Source organism: Heptranchias perlo, chromosome 27, assembly GCF_035084215.1.
Source record: "Heptranchias perlo isolate sHepPer1 chromosome 27, sHepPer1.hap1, whole genome shotgun sequence".
Taxonomy (NCBI): Eukaryota; Metazoa; Chordata; class Chondrichthyes; order Hexanchiformes; family Hexanchidae; genus Heptranchias; species Heptranchias perlo.
Window position 1 is genome coordinate 29,454,958 of NC_090351.1, and position 27,774 is coordinate 29,482,731.

At 39.2% G+C, this 27,774-nt stretch overlaps 1 protein-coding gene across 1 annotated transcript in view; it reads left to right on the plus strand.

The window, feature by feature from the left end:
* The first annotated feature begins 14,279 nt into the window (after window positions 1–14,279).
* The window catches only part of psma5 (proteasome 20S subunit alpha 5), a 42,715-nt gene continuing 29,220 nt past the window's right edge, over window positions 14,280–27,774 (plus strand). The window contains exon 1 of the mRNA XM_068007538.1: window positions 14,280–14,381. Coding sequence (XP_067863639.1) covers window positions 14,289–14,381 — 93 coding nt within the window. The 5' untranslated portion in view covers window positions 14,280–14,288. The remainder of the gene's footprint in view (window positions 14,382–27,774) is intronic.

Consider the following 27,774-nt stretch of genomic DNA (forward strand, 5'->3'; position numbering starts at 1 on the left):
ATAGTAAACTGGTTGTAAGAGGAGTGGTGGGACCAAAAGAAGATCTATGCATGGAGGCAGAGGGCATGGCTGAGGTACTAAATGAATATTTTGCATCTGTCTTTACCAAGGAAGAGGATGCTACCAAAGTCACAGTAAAAGGGGAGGTAGTTGAGATAGCGAATGGGCTAAAAATTGATAAAGCTTAGGTACTAGAAAGGCTGGCTGTACTTAAAGTAGATTAGTCACCCGGTCCTGATAGGATGCATCCTAGGTAGCTGAGGGAAGTAAGGGTGAAAATTGCAGAGGTGCTGGCCATAATATTCCAATCCTCCTTAGAAACAGGGGTGGTGCCAGAGGACTGGAGAATTGCAAATGTTACACCCTTGTTCAAAAAAGGGTGTAAGGATAAACCCAGCAACTACAGACCAGTCAGTTTAACCTCGGTGGTGGGGAATATTAGAAATGATAAACCGGGACAAAATTAATATCAACTTGGACAAGTGTGGATTAATAAAGGAAAGCCAGCACCGATTTGTTAAAGGCAAATCGTGTTTAACTAACTTGATTGAGCTTTTTGATGTGGTAAAAGAGAGGGTTGATGAGGGCAATGCGGTTGATGTGTATATGGACTTTCAAAAGGCATTTGATAAAGCGCCACATAATAGGCTTGTCAGCAAAATTGAAGCCCATGAAATAAAAGGGGCAGTGGCATCATGGATACAAAATTGGCTGAGTGATAGAAAACACAGAGTAGTGGTGAATGGTTGTTTTTTGGACTGGAGGAAGGTATACAGTGGTGTTCCCCAGGGGTCTGTACTAGGACCACTGCTTTTCTTGATATATATCAATGACTTGGATTCGGGTGTACAAGGCACAATTTCAAAATTTGCAGATGACATAAAACTGCAAATTTTATGTAAGTGTAGTAAACAGTGAGTAATAGACTTCAAGAGGACATAGACAGGCTGGTGGAATGGGCTGAATCATGGCAGATGAAATTTAACGCAGAGAAGTGCGAAGTGATACATTTTGGCAGGAAGAACGAGGAGAGGCAATATAAACTAAATGGCACAATTCTAAAGGGGGTGCAGGAACAGAGAACACCTGTGGGTATATATGCACAAATCTTTGAAGGTGGCAGTACAGGTTGAGAAAGTGATTAAAAAAGCATACGGGATCCTGGGCTTTATAAATAGAGGCATGGAGTACAAAAGCGAGGAAATTATGATGATCCTTTATAAAACACTGGTTCGGCCACAACTGGAGTATTGTGTCCAATTCTGGACGCCGCACTTTAGGACGGATGTGAAGGCCTTAGAGAGGGTCTAGAAAAGATTTACTAGAATGTTTCCAGGGATGAGGGACTTCAGTTATGTGGATAGACTGGAGAAGCTGTGTTTGTTCTCCTTAGAGCAGAGAAGGTTGAGAGGAGATTTGATAGAAGTGTTCAAAATCATGAAGGATTTAGATAAGATAAATAGGGAGAAACTGTTCCCATTGGTGGAAGGGTCGAGAACCAGAGAACACAGATTTAAGGTGGTTGATAAAGGAACCAAAGGCGACATGAGGAAAAACTTTTTTATGCAGCGAGTAGTTATGATCTAGAATGCGCTGCCTGAAAGGGTGGTGGAAGCAGATTCAATCATGGCTTTCAGAAAGGAATTAGATAAATAGTTGAAGGGAAAACATTTGCGGAGCCACAGGGAAAGAGCAGGGGAATAGAACTAACTGGATTGCTCTTACAAAGAGCCGGCATGGGCTTGATGGGCCGAATAGCCTCCTTCTGTGCTATAACCATTCTATGATTCTATGACAAAACAGCTTAATGGTAGTCCAGCAAGGATTAATATTCATCTGTGACCATCACATATCCAGCTCTGAATTTACAGCTGGCCACAGACATTATTAAGAGGCGAAAATGCGATATCTCACAACTGTAGTGGAAAAAATGTTGAAGACACTGAAATTATTTTCATGCAATACTATCATTATTACTGATGAGGAAAAAAGCTTTTTATCCACAGAACACTAGAGCCACAATGCACTTGAAAGACAGATGCTGACTAACAACATGTACAGGAACTCCTTACCTCATGAACATATCATTCATTGAATCATGCTATGAAAGGTAAGATTAAATAAACTTAAAGATATGTACACTGAAATGCCCTGAATATATTATAACTAATTGGTAGAAGTGGATCATTTCAAGATATAGTGCTCTAATGTTGGGCTTGAGAAGTGTATTAGCTTTTCATGTCAATTGAGCCTCTGAATTAGATTAGCTGATATTTAAAAATGGTGAGTGATCTCAGGATTCCAACGGTACTGCCCCAGTAGGTGGCGCTGTCAATGTATCAATACATGACAAATTGTAAATGGGGTACCACCTAACATTACATGACTGTCCAAATAGTGTTCTCAATAAATTATTCGTATTTGAACCAGGAAAGAATGACCATCAATGGTATCAAAAAAAAATTAAATGAAGCAGATATATTTAACCCAAATAAATGATCTGAATCCGTTAAGCCTTTAATTTGAAAGCCAAAGTAAAAGAAGTTCACAAAATGTGTGCTCGTGAATGCCTGAAGGAATGCGGTCCACTGAGAACAAAATTTAAATTGGTAGAAGCAAGGGGGAACCAAAATGAATTATGAAACAGACATGATGCAAGGAAAACCCCAGTGATGGTGAGCTTTGGGAACCATAGGTCCAAAGTCACCAGTTCCCACTCCCCCAAGCATGCTACTCTTACCACATGTCATGTCTCAAATTATTCATATACTGTATCCCAAAATTTCATTGTTTTAAGAAATCTATCTAATTTGCATTTGAATAAATTAATACTAACTACCTCTGCCGTCTCCCTAGGGAGCCTGTTCCATAGGTTGACTACATGCTCACTGAAATATTGTTTCCATGGATTGGTTTTGACTTTATCCCCCTTAAAACGCAGGCTGTGTCCTCTGGTTCTACTGTTCTGGACAAGGTGAAATAGCTTGTCATGTTCTACATTATCCAGTCCCTTTAGAATCCTAAAAACAGCAATCATATCATCTCTCAACCATCTCCTTTCCAGTGAGAACATGCCTAATTTACATAATTGCTCCTCATAATCCAATCCCTCTACCCCTTCAATCAATCAGGTTGCTCTCTCTTGTTTTCATTTCTCCTTTTATTGTAATTTCCCCCAGGTCTGCATTTCCCAGCCACAGCACCGCCACCACCACCAGCTGCATTTCTCCTCCTCTGAAGGCTGATTGTTACGATCCTCAATCCCTACTAATCTAAATTCCCCTTCTGTAGCACTCCCTTCCACTCCCTCTCCATTCTCCTTTCCTCTCCCCCTCTCTCTCTCTCATATTCCCACACCTTGCTTGACCTGAAAATTCAAATTGGTCTTGACGACTACAGTACCACAGGAGATCAAATAGTAGCTTTATAAATATTCCCTACAACCCATTACACTATATATGTATATATGGCTCCAAATTGGTGCCTAATACTACAATCTGATTTCCTTGCCATGTATCCTATACAATTTAAAGTGTTTTGCAATGCAATTTGTACAATGCCTCCAAAGACTGTTGATTTGATATATAGATTTGTCTACAACCACCATATTAAATATTAGATACCCAAGGCAAGGTGGCATAGTTATGTAGCACATTAAAACATTAATGTGCTGTGCCTCAGAGTGGGAGGATCTGGGCTCATATCCATCATTCCTCACACAGAGAGTTTCTGCTCGTAGATTATATGCTTAACTGGTTTCCACTATTCTACTTTTGTCTGTTTCGTCGATTATTACTGGAAACTAGATTTATTTTCATTTTGCATCTTGTGACATCGTTATGCGTTCTTAGATTAGGTCAAATGAGCCAACAGGCATGTTTGGCAGCAAAAGAATGTAATATCAGTCACAGCCTCAAAGCACTCTCACTGCACCACTAACATAAGGAACTATTTATTCATATCCATTCAAAAGGTCACATACATGCAACTAAAAGCTCAATGGTCATAAATCCATTTTCCCAGGTCAAAGAAAAGTGAGAATGGAATTTGTGAATACATTAGTGTCTGGCATCAATTTTAATATTTTTAAATATGTCTATAATGATGAATATTGCAAGAAGCAATGCATGTCAATAATTAATCTTGTTCACTGATTTAACACTAAGCAACAGATCAAAAGATATAAAAACCTATGAAATGACTGAAGAAAGGATTTTAAACCAACTGTTAAATGAAGATTTGGGATAATATATGTGTATGAATAGAGTTACGTTTGCACCATACCTATATCACAAAAACTTCAGAAAAATGAAATCTGGAAAATATGTAAATGGGAGTCAATATATTATCTTTATTTTAGCAATTGTAAATGACAAGAATTGAATCCACCGGGATACCTGCCCCCTCCCAGCAGACCAACATTTTGGCAAACGAGAAGAGAGAATGGTTTTTCTCTTGTTACTGTTGCTCCTCCCTATCCTATGATAGGAGGTGAAATACTGTACAAATGTACGTTTCTCTACAGGTGCAGTGAAATCATTTTTTTTTTTAAAAAGTCCATTTTATTCCAAAGTAACCAGAATCAAGCTAAATTAGAATATTTGGCCTACTGTAGATAAGGAATTTAGTTCCCAACACTATAGCATTCCTAGTTATCAACCTCCCAACATTTCCCACATATCTTCTTACTCTGCTATTTGTATTGTCTTTCCTTTTCACTCTGGTCTGTAAGTCTCAGGCTGCTTGTTAATGCAGTGCTGTCATTACTAATTTTAATCACATTTCCTCCGCTCCTTAATATAGCACTGTTATTATTGATTTAATTAAACTACCCCATGTTGCTTGTAATACTTCAATCATCAATTTTAATCCAATGTGTTTTTTTTCAAATGCTGTTGTATCAGACTTCATGATTAACATTGCATATGCAGCACCTGCATAGGGAATCAGTGGAAGCTCTCCTTTAGCCCTGCACACCTTCTACAGCATGTTCGAAAGTAGCACATTAAGTTATAAATGTCTACTATGTTTACAATATATCGTATCAGTGCTGAAAAATGTAATTAATGCTACAACTCTTATTTCTGGCCTTGGGCTATCACTGGCTTCACAGTTATTTGTGGTCTGGCCAGCTTTATACCAGGTACATAAGCTAATATAGGAAAGGAACCATACACAAAACAAAATGTGTGTGATAAATATAGCAGTTATAGAAATATTTCTAACTTTACTTGTTCTTACCAGAACAGAAATATTCCACCTGCCAACTAGCCTAGGTCATATTAACTTGTCGTTTTTGCAAGCTGACAAATGTTGGCAGCTTGCACTAAAATCAGCTTGTTTATCCCTCAATTTCCAATCAATCATTAGCTCTTTGTCCACATTCTTAGTGAATTTAATCCTTTGTACCCTGTTTTTGCACTTCCCTATCCCATGGACCAGTTCATTATCAGTAACGAAAATAATGTTATGCATTTTGGAATTTGTCTTCCTCATTCAAGTTTTTAAGTAACAGTTTTAAAAAAGACTAAAAAGTTTAAATTAGGCAAATTTAAGAACAGTCACACACCAGTGCCATTTATTTTTTAAATATTCATCCAGCATTGCCTCATATACTCTCTCCAAACAGACTTTATTAATTAAATGAAATTGATTCAGGAGGTCACCTGTCCACAAGGATCTCTATAATGCAACCCAAATCCACTAGGTAAAGAATAACAAGTCTGTTTATAAGAAGTTATTTGTCAATAAGTGCCACTGCTAAATAATCCCTTGAGTGGCCATCATAGAGCTTTACTATAGCTACAAGATTACAATTGTGTCAGGCCATTTTAAACTGACCATTTTAAAAAGGACATTTTACAAGTTCTACAGTACTACTAAGAATGTGTTAATTGAATGGGTCAAACCAGTTGATCACCTATATCAAATCAGGATGAGGACGTGATTATGGTAATAGGAAGTGAAGTGGCAGTACAGCCTTTGTGCTATATTGATGAAATAATTGGCTACGGTTTTAGCAGAGCAAAGCAGCTGACTGATAGATTTAATCTGTTTCGATTTTCTCACTGATGTGAGCATACACTGTCACACAGTTATGTGGAGAGTTATTATATTTGAAAAGTGAATACAAGAAATAAGCCATGGTTCCTGCCCAAAAAAGAAAGCAATTATTTAACTATTGTAAATGACGGCATACATGGGGTTTTATTTTCATGAACTTTGCATCTGCCTTTATGTTGTGAAAATTAAACCACATTAAATGATCCAATTTGCAATATCTTCCTTAGTTTATGAACAGTAACATTTCAGGAAATAAGCATCCCATAACTATAGCAAAACATCTACTCATTCTACCAGGGGAAAGTTGCAAACATTCAGCTCTTATTACAACAGTTCCACAGACAAAACTGGGGTTTAATATTCAAAGTGTCAAACTGTAGAATACAGACAGATGACTTCTTTCTCTCAATAGTATATTTACAGGCAGGCTGTTCAATGTACAATGGGAATTAAACATTTTATATTTTTTTAAAAAGTACCTTTTCCATTAGCATATCTGCAAGAACTGAAATATGCAATGGTCTTGCCAAAATTGTGCATCTCACAGGACAGTTGTACATCTTACAGGACAGCTTGAGTCTCATACCAGATGTGAGAAACTCTACAAATTTGACAATACAGACTTGGAAACTCTACAAATCATATTTGTGCAAAGGAGGTACCACATGTGGCCCACAAAAACAGATATTGTTGTACTTCAAGTGGATTCTAGCTTGAGAAATGAGCATGGTGTTTATCCCCTCCAATTTAAGTTACTTTTCATCCTTGCAACTATATTTTGGAACACCAACATGCTACACTACTATCAAGCAGGGTTCGATTCCAAATTAAGGATCCATTTGGACCTTCAAATTGAACAATGTGTTTGAATCATTCAACTGAAGAAAGTTAGATCAACACTATTACATTTCATAGAATCATAGAAAATTTACATCACAGAAGGAGGCCATCTGGCCTATCGTGTCCACGCCGGCTGAGAAAGGAGCCACCCAGCCGAATCCCACTTTCCCGCATTTGGTCTGTAGCCCTGCAGGTCACGGCTCTTCAGGTGCACATCCAGATACTTTTTAAATGAGTTGAGGGTTTCTGCCTCTATCACCCTCTCAGGCAGTGAGTTTCAGTCCCCCACCACCCTCTGGGTGAAAAAATGTTTCCTCATTTCCGCTCTAATCCTTCTACCTATCACTTTAAATCTATGCCCCCGGTTATTGACCCCTCCGCTAAGGAAAATAGGTCCTTCCTATCCACTCTATCTAGGCCCCTCATAATTTTGTACACCTCAATCAAATCACCCCTCAGCCTCCTCTGTTCCAAGGAAAACAACCCCAGCCTATCCAATCTGTCATCATAGTTAAAATTCTCCAGCCCTGGCAACATCCTCTCTAGTGCAATTACATCTTTCCTGTAATGTGGTGATCAGAACTGTACACAGAACTCAAGCTGTGGCCTAACCAGTTCCAGCATAACCTCCCTGCTCTTATATTCTATGCCTCAGCTAATAAAGGAAAGCATTCCATATGCTTTAACCACCTTATCTACCTGTCCTGCTACCGTCAGGGATCTCTGGACATGCACTCCAAGATCCCTCACTTCCTCTACACCTCTCAGTATCCTCCCATTTATTGTGTATTCCTTTGTCTTGTTTGCTCTCCCCAAATGCATTACCTCACACTTCTCCAGATTGAACTCCATTTTCCACTTTTCCACCCATCTGACCAATCCATTGATATCTTCCTGCAGTCTACAGCTTTCCTCCTCATTATCAACCACATGGCCTATCTTTGTGTCATCCACAAATTTCTTAATTATGCCCCCTACGTTTAAGTCCAAATCGTTAATGTATACCACAAAAAGCAAGGTTCTGTTTCTTCTTTTGACTATTATATTTTCAATTCATATCTTTATTATATAGTTCTCAAATCAGCATGGTCTTTTCTAGATTACAAATATGATTGCACTTTTTAAAATTGGAGAGTGATTAAAATATTAATTTTACTATGAAGGTTCATGCCCCATCCCACCAAGTTAGACGTGTTTTTCACTAAGTACATGCAACACATTAAAATATATGATGTATTTTCCACATGCATTAACATTTTAAATACATTTTAAAGTTTAATGCATCTATTGATTACAGAAACCAATAATATTTTTACTACAAACACAATTAAAATACCCAATAATCTCACACCATGAGCTATATATTCCTCTTTTCATTAATGAAACGGTGTGTTAACATTGGCACAATATCGTAGAAAGCATGAACAAACTATTCGTCCGTTGTTATCGATGCTATGTGAAATACTCCTATGCAAAAATGGGTTGGAGGAAATTCACGCAAGACTTTCTGCTTGCTAAGAACGTGTTAAAGGTCAAGCGTAAGAATCTGGTGCAGAATTATGCAGTCGGTACCTAAACGTATTAGGTTTGAATTTTACGTCAAAACTGGCATTTGCCATATAATCGAAGGTCAAGCTTTCAAAGTTCTAGGCAGTTTTTAAATAAAAGAATAATAGATTAAAATATGTAAGAAAATGAGATTAATACTTTGACTTTCCCCCCTGCCATTTGTTCATGTTTTATTTTTCATTAATGGGAGATCAGGGTTTTCTCCCAGATTGTGAATCACCAGCTGAGCCACGTTGACTTTTAGATGGCTATGGGACCCATAATGAACACCACAGAAACACTGCTATGGGTCCCAAATTAACGCGAAATGGGTCTGCGCTCTTAATTGTTGTGATTTTTTGCTATTTCTTATTCATTATTTTCCAGTGATTTGTTTATTTTAGCAGCTGTATTTATTTTTAATATATTAAATGGTGTTATATTTTATCAATTCCCTTTGATCTATCCAGTAGCCGGACACTGGTCTTAGTGGATTATCTTGTTGAATACCTTCCCTTCCCAGGATCGGAACTGGACAGTCAGTGATGGTATTCAAACTACCCGAAATCAATCGAGCTCGATGGAACAAAACATGCAGTGAAATTGGTCAATTGCTATTGCGTATTCTAATATGTACAGTTCAGAGAATATAAAAGTTCAATCAACACACTCATGTGTGTCTCAAACATGAGTATGTTTAATGATCTAGTTGAGTTATGGATCAGTGGATTACCAGAATCCCTACAAGCACAGGATGGTATAGTGAACTTAGATGTAAAGCATAAACATTTTATAGAAAAGGATACTTGTGAAAACACAATTTTTTCATCTGCATTACTGCTTTGATATAATGTTGTTCTGGCCACACAGACTAGTCTATACACAGGATAGAGACCACAAAAGACAAAACAGTATTAACATTTTACCTGATCTGTAAGATCAACAGGAGAAGGTTTCCGTTGTTCACCAGAGCGAAACAGTAAGCGCATTCATTATACACACATTTACGATTTTGTTATAAATAGCAAATAGCAAAAAAAATCCCCGCAAATTACTCATTTGCAGAAGTTCACTTTTTTACAGTCGGCATATTATAAAGAAAAATGCGCCCGTTTATATTGTGCACACAAGTGTTTTCAACCTTGGCGGTGTCCTGCGCTGGGGATCTTAGCCCTTCACATTGGTTTTTCAATAATAATGGTCATCAATTAATTTTCTGCCGGTCTAGTAAGACTTTACAGAATGCTAGATGAAAAAAAAATATTACAATGATCATGCAGTGAAAAACGTAAATTCTGTAAGATGATATAGAAGGCCCATGCTCTTCACTTTTACTTTTTGAATTATACTGAGTTTGCTTGACACAGTATTGGGAATACATTAGTGTGACAGTATTGAGAATATTAGGTTTCACTAGGACTTGTCTGGCTACCAACTTCACGATATTAACCTATTCCTGTAAGAAGTCTGGTAATCCACTGATTCATAACTCAACTAGATCATTAAACATACTCATAAATGGGGCACATTAGCTTAATTTTTATCATTGCACTTATGATAATTATAATGGTAGTTTACAACACCTTCAGCAATAACTCATTCCATATTTCATGCTTCGGACATGGTCACCATGACTTTAGTTCCACCTTGTTTAAGGTATTTGCCAGCAAAGATAGATGGATTTGACTTCCAAACATGTTGTCTTTTCCATGTTATGAGAAACAATTAAAATTGTCTCCCATGACAAACTGTAGTCATAAATTTGGGACAAATTGTATGAAGGACATAGTCATCAACTAGGCTACACTGTATTTCATCACTCTGTTCCTAAATGAACCAAATCAGCCTTCAATGTTGACCATTTTATCCTCTGCCTTTCTATTGTTGAGAATTGAAAGAATGTTCTTATTTTTGACATGATTATTCATTTGATTAACATTAAAGGGCATAATATTAACAGCCTTCTTTCACAAATATCAGTAATAAGTTCTCTGCTCTCACATATAACCCTATGCAGTGAAGCCCAAGCACCCAGAATCTCCAAACTGAATAGGAAACAGTTTATGCAATTCTCAAGAGCTTCATCGCTCCCAACCAAGGAACAAGGTAATATCAAAAAGCAGGGGACTAAACGGTGATAGTGGCTCCCTTTGCTATTACTCGGAAGGAATGAAGGAAAGAAAGAAACTGAAGGGATATTTTAACTTTACTGTGTGTAATGTCCCCGTAGTCAAAACCAAGGTTAGTAGAAAAATCCAAACTTGAAATAAAAACCACAATTAACATGGAAAATGAATTCTAAAAATGTATTGGTATAGCAATTATGAAATTTTAATACTGAGGTTTATTTGCCATACCATTATTCAAATCATAATTCCATATACAGCAGTACGGCTATTTTACCTGCTTTGTGTGATTAGACAGGGAGTGGTTTACCTTAGTCATTAAAATTTTTGGTTGTCACTATTTCAATAAACACAAACTTAGATAGTACTGCAAAAACCTACAGGCATATGAGTCATGTGATCTGACTATTTTGTGATTTATTTTGCAGTAAAACCACTGCCACCATCGCTTATCTTCCATTTCATTGTAAAAAGTCAGAGGGTAGAGTTAGGGCAAATTCTCCAGAATGCAAATCATAGCGTTTGCACCTGTTGTTTCCCAATAGCCAGTCCCAGCAAGTGAGGCTCCATGCCAGTAATGCAATTTTATAAAATCAGCCCTTTAGTGTCTAGCTATTAACTGTAAATTCACCTGCAAAAAACCATTAAGTATATGCAGCAATTTTGACTTAGCAGTCCCACGTTGCTACAAAATAGTACTACTAAATTCATTGTTGTTTTGATTTTTACAGTTATTAACCCTTCCAGTGCCAACAAGTTTACTCATTCACAGAGCCTCTTCCAACTCTGGCACATAAAAAACAACAAACGTTGACATGTTTGTAACCTTTTTAATCTCACAGATTTATGTTCCTTGATTGGCTAAAAAATTGGCCTTTGAAACAATATTACAGGCATTGATTACCCAGCTTTTAAAATACTGATCCCATATTAAATGACCTGGACTTGGGTAAACAGGGTATAATTTTAAAGTTTGCAGATGACACGAAACTTGCAAATGTAGTTAACAATGTGAAGGTCAGTAACAGACTTCAGGAGGACAAAGGCAGACTGGTGAAATGGGAAATCACATGGCAGATGAAATTTAATGCAGAGAAGTGTGAAATGAGGCATTTTGGTAGGAAGAATGAGGAGAGGCAATGTAAACTAAATGGTACAATTTTAAAGTGGGTGCAGGAACAGAGAGACCTGGGGGTGCACATCCACAAATCTTTGAAGGTGGCAGGACAAGTTGAGAAGGCTGTTAAAAATGGATTTGGGATCCTGGGCTTTATTATTAAAGGCATAGAGTACAAAAGCAAGGAAGTATGCTAAAGCTTTATAAAACATTGGTTAGACCTCGGCTGGAGGATTGTGTTCAATTCTGGGCACCACACTTCAGGAAGGATGTTAAGGCCTTGGAGAGAGTGCAGAAGAGATTTACTGGAATGGTGCCAGGGATGAGGGACTTCAGTTGTGTAGAGAGACTAGAGAAATTGGGGTTATTCTCCTTAGAGCAAAGACGATTAAAGGGAGATTTAATAGAGGTGTTCATAATTAAGAATGGTTTTGATCGAGTAGATAGGGAGAAACTGTTCCCACTGGCAAGAGGGTCAGTAACCAGAGGACACAGATTTAAGATAATTGGCAAAAGAACCAAGGAGTAGATGAGAATTTTTTTTTTTAACGCAGCAAGTTGTTATGGTCTGGAATGCACTGTCTGAAAGGGTGGTGGAAGCAGATTCAATAGTAACTTTCAAAAGGGGATTGGATAAATACTTGGAATAAATTGGATAAATAATTGGAAAAAAATTACATGGATATGGGAAAAGAGTAGGCGACGGGGTCTAATTGGATAGCTCTTTCAAAGAGCCGGCACAGGCACGATGGGCCGAATGGCCTCCTCCTGTGCTGTACCTACTGTGATACTGCTAAAATAGACATTTTCACATTTTCACCTGACGAAGGAGGAAGCCTCCGAAAGCTTGTGAATTTAAAATAAAATTGCTGGACTATAACTTGGTGTTGTAAAATTGTTTACAACTGCTAAAATAGACAAAGAATGAAGATAAGTCAAATATTTTAAAAGGGTTTTTTTTAAGAAAAGGCCAATTAACGTAAAGATAGGATAGGTTTGATTAGATAGAAAAAGTAAAATTAAAATTAAAAAACAGGAGAGTAAATGGCAAATAGAAAATAGGGGCAAGAATAGGGACAATAGTAAGGAAAATCAAAGTGTTAACATTTTTTAATTTTAATTAAAGTTGTGTCTTATGCATTTATTTCAGTTCTATAGAAGTAACATTATTGTAATAAAGCTGCTCCTCACATTGGAATAACTATAATATTAGTGTTTAATCCGCCCCAGCCTCAACCCATCAACTGCTGAAACCCTTATTCATGCCTTTATTACCTCCAGACTCAACTATTCTAATGCTCTCTTGGTCCGCCTCCCACCTTCCACCCTCCATAAAGTTCAGCCCATCCAAAACTCTGCTGCCCATATCCTAACTTGCACCAAGTCTCGTTCACCCATCACCCCTGTGCTCACTGACATACATTGGCTCCCAGTCCAGCAACGCCTTTAATTTAAAATTCTCATCCTTGTGTTCAATTCCCTCCATGGCCTCGCCCCTCCCTGTCTCTGTAACTTCCTCCAGCTCTACAACCCTCCAAGATCTCTGAGTTCCTCCAATTCTGACCTCTTGCGCATCCCTGATTTTAATCGCTCCATATATAACCCTATGCAGTGAAGCCTGGTCCCTTCAGTTGCCTAGGCCCTAAGCTCTGGAATTCCATCCCTAAACCTCTCCGCCTTGCAAGCACAGGACTGGTTTTCCATACTGTCCAATTTTTCAAATTTGCATGAGAAGCTAAACAAAGTGATCACAGTTAAGATCTAGTACATTTCATTTTTTTTACAACTTCCTCCTCCTCCAGACTCCTCTCCCTGTCAGGTCAGGAATCCAGCAAAGGGCGGGGGAGCAAAGGATGGATTACGAGAGTGGTGATATATGACGAGCCAAAACCAATCAAAATCGGGAAGATTTTGACACTTACCTTAGCCACATATATGGGCATTTCAGTCTGCACATGACTGAAATCAACAAATAGCTCCACACCCAAACAAGCACAGGCATGGCAGCAATATGTTAATATCATCATCAATAATTTCATGTTTAAATAAGATTGGAAAATCAGCACGATTGCATTTAAACATATTAATATATACGGAAAAATTGTGCCACCTTAGCCACCTACTAAATTAGAATTATTGCAATACATATTTAGCAAAAATACATCAAACTTTTAACACAATATAGACATTTTTAGTCACATTAGTCACGGAATTACAGGTGCACTGTACTTACTTTTACACCTGACAGCTTCTTTGCACAGGGTAATTTGCTTGCCACAAAGATCGCACCAAGTGTGCACAGAACACCGAACGAAGCAATGCCCTTCTCCATTCTCCTCAGGGACTCTGGGATCCTCAGGTTGGTGGAAGATGGTCCGAACATCTCGGGGACGATGGGCTCCCTGTTTCACCCTGACTCGACAGCCCTGCGCCATCCCTCCTCCTCCTCCTCCTCCTGCTGTTCTGCCTGTCCTTGCCAGACTGTGACCTGAAGCGACGGCGGCGGCGGCGTGAGCCGGCATCTCGCTGCAGTTCCCCAGCAAGACGCGGCGCAAGATGATGGACTGGTTCAGCTCCTCGGACTTGACGCGGGGATGGTGCCTCATCGCGCTGGAGAAGCGCCTCGGCCTCTGGTAGAGAGACACGCTGGGACCGAGTTCCTCCTCCTCGCTGATGGAATACCGGAGGTGAGTGTTGCCCAGAGGCGGCGGTGCCGGTGACTGCGCGGCTGCCGCTATGGGCATTATTATTATTATTATTATCACAGCCGCTCGCGCTGAGCCCAGGCTGACAGCTGGAGCCGTTGGGCGCGCGCTGCTGCCTTTTAAATACCTCCGCGCGCGCGCTCATGCGCCCGCCCTTGCCCGCGCGCTCAGTCTGCAGACGAGAAGCCGCGCGTGGGTTTGTTGCGGAAACATCTAATTCGGGGCTTTTTCTTCATTGAAATTCGCACGTCGTCGTCACTCAGCTTTCCCAGAGGGAACCCCCCTGCCTTGCCCTTCGCCTTCCTCTGCTGGTCATTCTTTCTTCTTCTTGAAACAGAATCATCGAATGATGCAGCACAGAAGGAGACCATTCGGCCCATCGTGCCCGTGCCGGCTCGTGAGGAACATAAGAACAGGAGTAGGCCATTCAGCCCCTTGTGTCTGCTCCGCCATTTGATAAGATCATGGCTGATCTGTGATCTAACTCGGTATACCTGCTTTTGGCCCATATCCCTCAATACCTTTGGTTGCCAAAAAGCTATCTATCTCAGATTTAAATTTAGCAATTCAGCTAGTATCAATTGCCATTTGCGGAAGAGAGTTCCAAACTTCTACAACCCTTTGTGTGTAGAAATGTTTTCTAATCTCGCTCCTGAAAGGTCTGGCTCTAATTTTTGGACTGTGCCCCCTACTCCTAAAATCCCCAACCAGCGGAAACAGTTTCTCTCTATCCACCCTATCTGTTCCCCTTAATATCTTATAAACTTCGATCAGATCACCCCTTAACCTTTGAAACTCTAGAGAATACAACCCCAATTTGTGTAATCTCTCCTCGTAACTTAACTCTTGAAGTCCGGGTATCATTCCAGTAAACCTACGCTGCACTCCCTCCAAGGCCAATATGTCCTTCTGAAGATGCGGTGCCCAGAACTGCTCACAGTACTCCAGGTGCGGTCTAACCAGGGTTTTGTATAGCTGCAGAACGAGCTATCCAAATTAATCCCACTCCCCCTGCCCTTTCTCATAGCCCTGCAAATTTTTCTCCTTCATGTGTTTTTCCAATTCCCTTTTGAAAGTTATTATTGGATCCGCTTCCACCACCTTTTCATGATGTGGAGATGCCGGTGATGGACTGGGGTTGACAATTGTAAACAATTTTACAACACCAAGTTATATTCCAGCAATTTTATTTTAAATTCACAAGCTTTCGGAGGCTTCCTCCTTCGTTCACCTGAGGAAGGAGGAAGCCTCCGAAAGCTTGTGAATTTAAAATAAAATTGCTGGACTATAACTTGGTGTTGTAAAATTGTTTACAACCACCTTTTCAGGCAGTGCATTCCAGATCATAACTTGCTGAGTAAAAAACTTTCTCCTCATCGAGCCTCTGGTTCTTTTGCCAATTACCTTAAATCAATCTTAAGGGGGGGGTTACCTTAAATTAACCCCAGATTTCAGGAAAATGCTGCCATTTGTCCACTTTCTGTGTGGTGTGGGGTTTCATCATCTCTCTCCTGTTACCACTCTCCAATCTCCTACTTTAAAACTTAATGAACATTCGAGTGCCTGTTATCTGTAGGCACTAGAAGCTATCTGGCATTATTCATTTTATTTCCTCCCTTTTTAACCAGTTTAATTTTATTATTTTAAAAATTCCTTTCTCTTCCCTTTCTTTTTGACTCCTCTTAAAAGTATAATCTACTGATTTTACAACATGTTGTCCCACACAATGGTTGGACACGGTTGTGTCTGCAGTTACTCCACATTGCCAGAAATTGTTGCAGCGACAAGTTTGCAAACGACGTTAATTGAACTTTTATGCTCACAATTGACATCGCACTATATTTGGGCCATAAATTTCTGAAATATCGATCCAATAACGGCACAGCAATGTCATTGTCGCATCTGGGACCTCGTGAATGTTGTGCCCAATAGCTTATATCCTTAAGCAATGAAAGAAAAGGATAGAGAAAGAAACGTTGCAAAAGATGGAGAAGGAAATAGGGTGAATTAAGAGTCAAATGTAATATAGAGACAAGAAAAGGCATAAAGAAAGGGAAAGGAGAGTGGATTAAGAGAGAGAGAGAAAAGAGACAGAAAGGAAATGTAAGAATAACATTTAAAAAGAATGAGCAGAAAAATAAGCCAGTGTAACCATTGTGTTTGGGAATTGCTGTATTGGTCCTTGGGAAGTTGATGAATGAATGGCAGGGTAGGTGTGCGAAATGTACAAGCATTCTAGATCCATGAAGTATAGAACCAGCGTGATCAGGAATAGTGGAACACCCAGTAGATATGCCATTGCAATGCTTTCAACAGAAAATAGGAATTGCTAGATGAAAAAAGGCCAACGTCCATCTTGTGCGCCTTCTACCATCCTGGATACAATGTTGCATGATACACTGATAATGATAGGAGCTCTACTTGTGTAATTAAATAACTTGGTCAACTAAAGAGGTGAGAGATAGTATAAAACTAAAAGAAAGGGCTTATACAAATGCAAAGAATAGTCAAGATCTCCTGGACTGGGAGAGATATAAAGAGCAGCAAAGAGATACAAAGAAAGTAGTAAGAGCTGCAAAAAGGGAATACGAGAAAAAACTTGCGAGGGATATCAAGGACAACACTAAAGGTTTTTACAAATATATTAAGAGAAAGAGAGTGGCTAAGGAAATGGCAGACTTGCTAAATAATTACTTTGTATCGGTCTTCACAGTAGATGAAGAGGATAAAATACCAGAGATACATGGAAAAATAAAAATAAATCAAGGGAAGGAACTTACTAGATTTAATATAAGTAAAATAATGAGACTGAAGATAGACAAATCTCCAGGACCTGATGGCTTCTAACCCAGGGTTAAAAGGAGTAGGTGAGGAAATGATAGATGCTTTAGTCATGATCTTCCAAAACTCTCTTGGATTGTAAAAATGCCAATGTCACTCCATTCCTCCTGGGAAAGACAAACCAGGAAATTATAGCCTGATTAGTCTAACGTCTGTTGTGGGGATGTTACTAGAATCTGTTAGGGACAGAGTGACTGAGCACTTGGGCAAATATGAACTGATTAAAGAGCTAGCGTGAATTTCTAATGGGTAAGTCATGTCTAACTAACCTAGTTGAATTTTTTGAGGAGGTCACTAACGTGGTAGATAAGGGGGCGACTATGGATGTTATTTATATGGACTTCCAGAAGACATTGGATAAGGTTCCACACAATAGACTGTTAGGAAAAATGGAAGCACATGGAATTGGAGGCAATCTTTTGACATGGGGAGATAATTGGTTAGGAAGTAGGAGACAATGGCAGGAAGTAACTACTGGTGTCCCCCAGGGATCTGTACTGGGGCCTCAGCTTTTCACTATATTTATAAATGCCTTAGATGGAGGAATAGTGAACCCTTAATCCAAATTTGCTGATGACACTAAGTTAGGTGACACAGTAAGTAGTGTAGATGGGAACAAAAAGTTGCAAAGAGACATTGATAGATTAAATAAGTGGGCAAAACTGGCAGATGGAGTTCAACATGGGGAAGTGCGAGGTCACCCACTTTGAATCTAAGAAAGATAGATCAGAGTATTTTCTAAATGGTGAGAAGTTAGGAACTGTGGAGGAACAGAGATTAAGGAGTCCATGTACAGAAATCACTAAAAACTAGTTGACAGGTACAACAAATTATTGTAAAGGTTAATGGAATATTAGCCTTATCTCAAGGGGTCTGGAATACAAAGGGGTGCATGTTATGCTACAGTTGTATAAAACTCTGGTTAGACCCTATCTGGAGTACCGCATTCAGTTCTGGGCACCTTGCCTCAGGAAGGATATATTGGCCTTGTGCAGATTCACCAGAATGATACCGGGGCTAAAAGGGTTAAATTATGAGGACAGGTTGCATAGACTAGGCTTGTATTCCCTCGAGTATAAAGATTAAGGGGTGATATAATTGAGGTGTTTAAGATGATTAAAGAATTTGATAGGGTAGATAGAGAGAAACTATTTCCTCTGGTGAAGGAGTCCAGAACAAGAGCGCAAAACCTTAAAATTAGAGCTAGGCTGTTTGGGGTGCTGTCAAGAAGCACTTCTTCACACAAAGGGTAGTAGAAATCTGGAACTCTCTCCCTCAAAAAGCTGTTGAGACTAGGTCAATTGAAAATTTCAAAACTGAAGTGGATATATTTTTGTTAGGTAAGTGTGTTAAGGGATATGGGACCAAGGTGGGATTAAGATGCAGATCAGCCATGGTCTAATTGAGTGGCAGAACAGGCTCGAGGAGTTGAATGACCTACTCCTGTTCCTATGTTCCTAATGGAGTTGTTAACCAATCATAGCAATCAGTTTCTATCAATTAGTCCACAACAGACCCAGACACAAGGAAAATCCCAGTGGTGGAGAACTTTGGGAACTATGGGGGTTAAACTGGATAGGGCCGGAAACCAGGCGCAGATATCGCAATCTGCAATTAACCTACGCCTGGTGCTTCCTGTGCAGGCAGGACAAGACATTTGCCCTGCTTGAGGACTTACCTTCAAGCAGCATTGAAAACTACGCCTGACACTACAATTCAAGGAAATGTGCATTTTCCACCAGCCTTAAGTCCTCAATACCCTTGGTTCACAGAAATCTATCAATCTCAGATTTAGAATTCACAATTGAGCTAGCATCAACTGCCATTTGCAGACGAGCATTCCAACCTTCTCCCACCCTTTGCGTGTAGAAGCATTTCATAACTTCACTTATGCACGTTCTGGCTCCAAATGTTAGGCTATGTCCCCGTGTCATAGTATTCAAGTCTAGGAGACCTCCAAAGACAGGTACAAACGCATCGACAGCCAGAAGCAATAATCCAGCAACTAACCTGCAAATCCTGCATGGTCCCTTTAAATAGCGCTGGTGGGGCGTCCTCCAGGCACTTTAAGTCATATTCAGATGGTCGTGGTTAAGACTGTGCATTGAGTTGAGCGTTAAGTTCCAAAATGGTGTCTATCACTTTAAATCAGCATTGCACATTGATTGTATCTATTTTCTCCTTACTTTACTTGCTGCCAGCATTCGGTATTTGTACATGCGCTAATACCTATACCAAGATGGCGTCTGGCGCACGTCACACTAGAAACGTGCATGTGCAGCCAAGACGCCATTTTGGCACTTCAAGATGCCACATAGCGCCGGAACAACGGGCGCTAAACTGCCCAATTTCTAGCCCTATAGGTCCAAAGTCACCTTTTTCCTCTCAAGCATACTACATTTACCACGTCATGTTTGAAATTACTCATATACTGTAGCCCAAAATGTTATTTTCTGAAAGAAATCTATCTAATTTGCATTTTAGTGAACTAACTCTCTTCTGAGTGTGGAAACAGCTTTGCGTCCTGAAAACCATTGCCTTTCAACACTAACACAAAAAGGCTCCTAAAACAAATAAAAAGAACTAAAAACCTCTAGGAATAATTCACTACCTGTTGGAGTGAGACCCCACAGCTTCATTAGTCACTTTCTGGACCTCTAAGGTTGAGTGTCATGTCAGGACTATAAATCCATTATTAACAGACATTAATTACCAGCCCTAAATGGCTTCAGCAGGAGTAATTCATAATAATGTCGCAAATCCAGCAATTTCATGATTGTCATTAAATTCAATAGAGAGCCTCACGGCGAGAAGGGACTTTTATCGGTTTTGGTGAGGCTAACGGTGGAGCGACACAAATTGTCAGGCAATTTGTAGAGAATCGGAACTTATGGCGTATCTCTTCTACTCCGAAAATTCCTGGAATTTTTACAAATTAATAATGGAGAGTGCCGTTAATGCGTCATTATAATGACACAACTTCCCAGCAATTTCTGGACCAATAAATTTCCCAATCACACCATACCACTTATTTCCACATCGTTCACCTGAGGAAGGAGGTAGCCTCCGAAAGCTTGTGAATTTAAAATAAAATTGCTGGACTATAACTTGGTGTTGTAAAATTGTTTACACTTATTTTATAATACACAGGTTGACAACTTTGTTAAATCATGCACATAGGAATTGTACATGAATGCATTAACCGATGCATAAAAAATAGCTCTTCCAAGAAGATCCTGAGTTTCGGTATATGGTTTCTCACAGAAAGGAGGAGGAATTGTTGGGTGTCACTGCGTTTACATCGCCTGGCTTCTGTCTGACTGGAACTCCTAACTGTTGAAAATATAAATGTCTAGAAAACAGGGACAGAAGAATCTCTGTTCTCCAAACATTTAAATTAAGGTTAGGTAGGACCCCCTGAGCACTTTGTGAATCAGCTTTGGCACCACACTGGATTTGTAACCTATATGGTGTCAAACCAAAGCAATGTGAGACTACCCCTCCAGTGAATCTCACTCCACTTCACTCTGGAGTCATATTAGGCTCTGACTCTGAATTCACACTGCCAGGTTAGCATTGGTGAAAACACAAAATCGCCTTGCAGTGTAAATGTACCCTGTAATACATATCCGTACTTAAGTGCTAGTAGACTGTCTGCACTGTAGAGGTAACAGGATAGGAAACTCAATGTAAAGGATAAGGCTGCGATCTATGTTTAAACTGACAAGTTATCTTCAACAAATTCCTGGAAGGTACAAGCAGAACACATTATTACTATTCATTTACAGATCTGCTACTGTCCAGTCCTTTGCAGCTTTCAAAAACTATTGCACGTAGTCAGGCAATTGTGGAGAACTCTCTTTTGCTGCCGATGTTGTGAAGTGGCCCCATGTCTCTTGTTAATGTCTCAGCAGAATATCCTCAATCAGGCCAATTGTCCTCAACTTAGTTTGAATGCAAAGTACTTAGATAGTTAGAGCTGAATTAGTTAAAGCTTGATTTTTAAGAGTGCACTTATATTGCATCAAATAATAAAACACAGAATTTTGTACCAGTATCTTAAGACTTCAAGATATGTACAGTTGCTAAGACATGTGGAGCAGAAGTCTTCACTTTTTATTGTCAGCTATTGCTGTTAGATCAGGGAAATATCACAGGCAGTTTCCAGAAAATAATGTCTGTAAAATTTTCTGAGTCATTGCAGTCATAGCACTACATATTATTTTATTAACATTGTCACACATTTTGTCCATATGGAATATATAACTGCAGAAAAATGTGAATTTTGTAGAAAGTTACAATCAAAATATATTACTGTAACAAAATGTGAAACGTATTTTAAAAATGGATTAAAAATAACTACAAAACCTTATACTGCAGGTCACGATGAGCTGCTGAAAACAGGTATTTCACTAAATATTTTTGTTCAAAGATGAAACTACGGGAAATTAATTCTACACCTTAGCTCTTCGAAGGAGGAGGGATGCTTTGACAGTTTTTTTTTCTGAAGAAATAAACATCCAGATGTCATACTCGTTGTAGTGGCTGGACCGTTAAATATTGCTGTCTTTTAAATTGTTAGTGTGTAGATGTATTATTTAAATGTTTATAAAAAAGGATCAAGGTCTGATATTTTACCCAATCACTTAGCAATGGCACAGGAAATTTTTTAAACATGTTACAATCAAAGTGGTTTGCACTGAAATTCTGCAGATTCCGTTACCCCTATTGTTCTGATCTTCAGCCTGCTTTCTCCCATGATTGATGTGCAGTATGTGGAGATGGTGAATACATGCTTCAAAGAAGATCTTTGCATAACTAAGGGGAGGCAGTGCTTTATCTGACTGAACAGATATGGCTCTCGTGCTTCTTGCCTCTTGAAGGTTAAAGCATTAATCAATCATTACCACTGTATATTTTGAAACCTTCAGAAATTCAACCCATTATTTTGGATGGTTAGTTTAGAATCATCAGCATCTGAACAGCAAAGGGTTTAGAAACAGTACAAGTTTTCTTTTTTTGAAATGAATATTATAACTTAGATAATCTTGCCTGAACACCCTCCTTCACTGTTCAACGTCTTCCTTACAGTTTATGGGGCCTTCCCAGAACAACACAAAATTGCACAGCATATGCTGATATACCATGGAATTTAGGGAGATAATTTATAAGTCAAGAGCAGTACAATTCATCATGGGCCAGATATTGCTGGAGCGGGGCATCTCACAGCGGGCCCCGTTAGTTAGACTTGTTCGTGCACGTTTAGGTTTCAACATTTTTTGCCCACAAAGTTGCTGAAAGTGCGAGCTGATAAGGGAAACGGGGCATCTGGGACAAATAATGTATCTCCTTAACCAATTAAGGATTGAGAAATAAACAGAGGAAGGACTGAGAAAGAGGGTGAATTAGAGTGGGTGAATACAATGTCAAATCAGGTACAGAAGAGCGGGAAAGAAAGATTGGATTAAGAGAGAGAGAAAAAAAAGAGACAGAAAGGAAAAGCAAAAAAAAATGTAAAAATTTTAAATTTGACATTTTTAAAATCTCATGATACAATTCACAACCTGACAGAATGAGACTTCACACTTATAATTGTTTACTTTCTGGGCAGGAGGGGTTGATTGGCAGCCACTAACAATTATCACGTTGTTAAAAGGGTACTTAAGCTATTAATTATTAGACTTAACTTTCTGTGGCATGTTTAATGGGCAATTAATGTGCAAATGCAACAACTTCATGAAAATCATGGGGAGGTTAAGCAGAGATGCCGTTTTCACAAAGCTAACGGCGGAGCGGCGCAAATCAGGAGCTTGTGGCAATATGCAATTCATAAGGTGGCTCTTCCTCGCTACATGTTGCTGACCGATTTGCACATTGATAATGACATACATTGTTCACACGCCGTTATTTTTTTAGCAACATCTGGCCCAATATGATTCTGGTAGTAGGGCAATTTGAATGTCTTTGGAGTACCTAAAATGAAAGTCTTTTGAGGCCAAATCTTAAACTAAAGTATCCACTTAGCAAATTTGGGTTTTTGTATATGAATCAGAATTGGCCCAGATCAGGTCACTTTGAATTCAGAATGTGATTCAGCTCTCATTTCTGCTGCTGAATAGCCCTATTATCACTTTCATAAGTTCTGATATCAACGCATTGAGTTTTTTTCTTTATCAATTCCTCTATACCGTTTCCTATTATTCAAAAAATTACCACAGGTCTTACGTAACATGATTACATTGCAATACAATTTCCAGAAATGCAAAAAATAAGTGATTTAAAGTATTACCATAATGAGACCAAGTTTACAGCACTCTCAAAGCAACAGAGACCAAGAATAAACCGATCAGTTATGCGTGTAAGTACTGTTAGCTTTCAGTTAACCTTTTCTATCCAAAAGTTAGTTGAAGGACAAAGGTTGAAATTAGTTTACTATATTTGTTTCTGCTACATTTCTCTTGGCATTGGTTTTTTATTACTTGTGCTGCATGTTACTGTCAATAGTGTAACTGCTACCTATCTGCACCAATGTTTCTTTGCTTTGTGCAATAGCTTTCCATTCAACCCAAATTTTACAAATATAAAACCACAATCTGCATTTATCATGTGTTTTTCCTGTTTTCTGAATCACCGTCAGGACATCTTTAGAATACCACATTCCCATAAATGTGGCGGCCCAGTATTCCATTCAAATCAATGACTCAGCTCACTTTCAGTCTGGCTCAGCTCAGACACAGGGGTCTTGTTATAGCTAGTGAATATAGGTGAGCATACTTGTTCTGTTGTAGTGTGACTTTTCCTGTAGATCTACACCGTCAAGAGTTATGGAAGATGGACATCCAAAATGACCATTTCTGCTAGCATTCCCAGCATCATGTAATAATGGAGCTCTTGTGAATCAAAAGTATTTCACTCAAACTTTTATTTATTGGGCAGTCGGTCGGCTGATACTCAAAATATAGCCCCTAGTGTGCTCCCTACATCCATCTAATCTGAACCTGAAGTCACGCCAATAAACTGACCTCCAAAAATTGGGTACAAGCAGCATACTTCCATTTGAGTCTCTTAAAACCTTGCCAATAATCATTTGGGTTTAAAGTACAGTGACAGCAAAAAATCTAGGCCCGAGTGTCCACACTTGCAGTCCTCAATCTATAAGCTTCATAATTCTTCAAGAATCTTTTTATCTTACAGGGAGTTCAGGGTATCTTCTTCGAGTAGGTACCCATCTAAATTTCTGCATACTTTGTGAAACGATCTTGTTTTATTTATGGTTCTACATAGCAGTATAAAATTGGTGCTTCAAACTCGACAGTTTACTTGCCAAGATTATCAGTATGGAGACAAGAGACTAAAAAAGTAAGCATTAGGGACTAAAAATACATAAATTGACACATTGACACATAAACTATTGCAAGCCATAAGATCGAGCCATATAATATACTGTGCTAAAATACTGCATTCATTGTAACAGAAAAACCTAACAAGTGCAGGTTGCACCTACAATATCTGAACTGATAGCCCTATCTATTGATTGTTTACAACTCCTTGAGAGTTTATTAGAATCCACTTATTATCATACTTTTTTTACATCATAATCTACTTACTATTACATCAATTTTGCATCACCAACGATTTCCTAGTCACATCTGTGTAAACCTGCCCATTTTCTGTTTCAACACATCAGCTAGTCTGTAATTTAGCCTTAACCACGTTCTCACCTAAACTATGTGTAAATAAGCTGCCCTTTAAATTAATCTGGGAATGTAATCATTGACCTGTAAATATTTAAAGGCTATTCACACCCCAATTCTTTTAGTCTTGCCCTTCTGTCTTGCTTTTCACCTGTTTTGCATCAGTTCTTTATTTTTACTTCCTTTATATCTTTCTCTTTATTATTCATTGATTGATTTCACTGCATTTTCTTTTCCTGCACTTATTTATTTTTAGATTCCTATTCTCATGGTTTCAGAGTGCAGGGATAAGAAGGCTCCACTGTAAGATATCAGTTTTAGTACTATTATTGCTAGCTTGGTGTAATGATGCATTGATTCCACATTGGATATTGTTAAGGTACGTAAGCTCTGCATCAGCTTTTTCAACTGTCTATTTGAGCAAGCCTCATAATTTGCTGCTTTTATTATAGTCCATAAACTATACCCCAGTATCAATCATGAAAGTTAAAATATGTTATTGGAGTATGTTTTCTATAATAAAATAGCATAAGAGTCTGACCAAGATTAAATTAAATGCGATTGTGTTTTGTAACTTCAATCACTTGTGGACCACAGCAGTTACCAGGGTCACAAGCAATATTTGTGCACAGGCAAATTGCATTTGATGGCTTATGCAAAATAATGTGCCAGTTATAATCAGGGCAATTGTTCGCATCCATGGGCTGATATTGTTTCTTCCCCCTTCTAGCACGCACAGAAAGGGACACAATTATGCATGAGATCTGCTTCAGGCAGATCATATCTGTATATATTTTCTTTTTTTTCTGTAAAAATTGCAACAAATAAAATACTTAGACAGCAAACCAGTGTCATTTAATAAATCTGATGACTTGGATTTGAGTGGTCAGGGGAGTCTCTGCTGATGGTGCTTCCTGATGTCATTACAAGAATGGCAGCAGCCAGGCACCACCAAGCATGTTCTTTGTTTCTAACCCACAACCCTCCCCAATTAATTGTATTGCAATACAGGAGTAGAAACCTTGATAGGTACACTGTGTGGCAATTACAGTTGTACAGAGACCAGGATGCTTACCGGAGCTAATTGGAGGATAATAACAATTTTGTACATGTGAACGTTTGCCTACAGTTTAGTGTTATTAGTTATATGAGTTCAGATTCAACTGTCTCAAACCCTTGGCGGTGCAGTGCTGCACCAGAGAGCCAATAGGGGAGGTCAATGCAAGAGCTCTTCCCCACATTGTTCCCATTATAATTTTCATCAGAGTCGAATCTATGCAAGATTCAGCCAAAAGTAAAAGTTGTAGTATGAAATAAAATTATATCATTTGTTTTGTTACTGTCGGATTTACTGCAAAGATTAAGAGCCTATACACTCACAGCAACTAATATATCTGCAACAGAATGAAATAGTGAATAGCATTCCTAGGAATGTCTACTGCAAGGAATAAGGAAATTTGCCTCATACAATGCAGGATGTATGGCAGATAGCCCAATGAATTCCCCTTTGTTTGAAAAGTTTTTATTGGAGAGAGGAACACATAGCTCAGTTCCTAGAGTAGCAACCTGACTCTAAGTAAGCACAACAATTCCAGTATATTCAACTGATAAATATATAACAGGAAATGTTACTTTCAGTGTTTGCCTCTGTATTATGCACAAAAAAGCATTTTATTTACTGACACAACGTTCAAGATTCTGCCACAAAATTAATATTTAGATACTTATTGAAATCCATTTCTAGGAAAGAGGAAATGGTCTTGTATGACACAAGTAGTTGAACGGAGTTTTCCTTCCTAATTATAAAGTCAAGAGAAAAGAGGAAGACAAGTGGCATAAAACCCCTGGGAATTCCTGATTCACTGGGTCAGAGGTTGGTTTCTTTTAAAGTGATACATATTCTCTGAGATGACTGTACCCACGTCTCTCTCCTCCTTCAAGACATGCTTAAAACGTACCTCTTTGATCAAGTGTTTTGTCACCTGTCCTAATGTCTCCTTCTTTTGCTCAGTGTTAATCTCTTGGCCTGATTATGCTCCTGTGAAGCGCCTTAGATGTTTTACTACATTAAAGGCGCTATATAAATGCAAGTTGTTGTTGTTGTACAGTTGCTGTGGGACTGATGCTGGTACATCATTCATAAAATCACATAGCAGTGACACCCCTGCTGTACAACTGTCTCAACCCCTTGGTGGTGCAGTGCTGCAACAATATACAACACAAAGGTGGTGGGATGCAGACTCTGTCATCCTGCTGAGTGCCTATCACGGCTATATCACTGTGGGGAGGCACTGAGTGGAAACCAAACACCAACTGCTCTACACAGACATCAGTAGCACTGTTTCAATCAACGAGTGGGAATCAGAAAGCTTTCCGATCAAATCTGGAGTCAGGCAGGGCTGTCCTTTCTCCTCCGTCTTGCTCGTGTGCTGCATCGAACCCTTTGCTGAGTCCATCAGGAGGGATGCGGGTATAGGAGGGGTGACGATTCCAGGCAGCGGAGGCACTCAGATCAAGACCTCCCTGTACATGGACGACGTCGGCGTCTTTTGCTCGGATCAGCTGTCGGTCCGCAGATTGATGAGCAACTGCGATCAGTTCGAACTGGCCTCGGGGGCCAGGGTAAATCATACCAAGAGCGAGGCCATGTTCTTTGGGAACTGGACCGACCGATCCTTTGTCCCCTTCACCGTCAGGACGGATTACCTGAAGGTGCTGGGGATCTAGTTTGGGGGGGCCGGGGCGTGCACCAAAAACTGGGAGGAGAGTATTGCCAAGGTCAAGCAGAAACTGGGACTGTGGGATCGACGATCCCTCTCGATCGTGGGCAAGAACCTGGT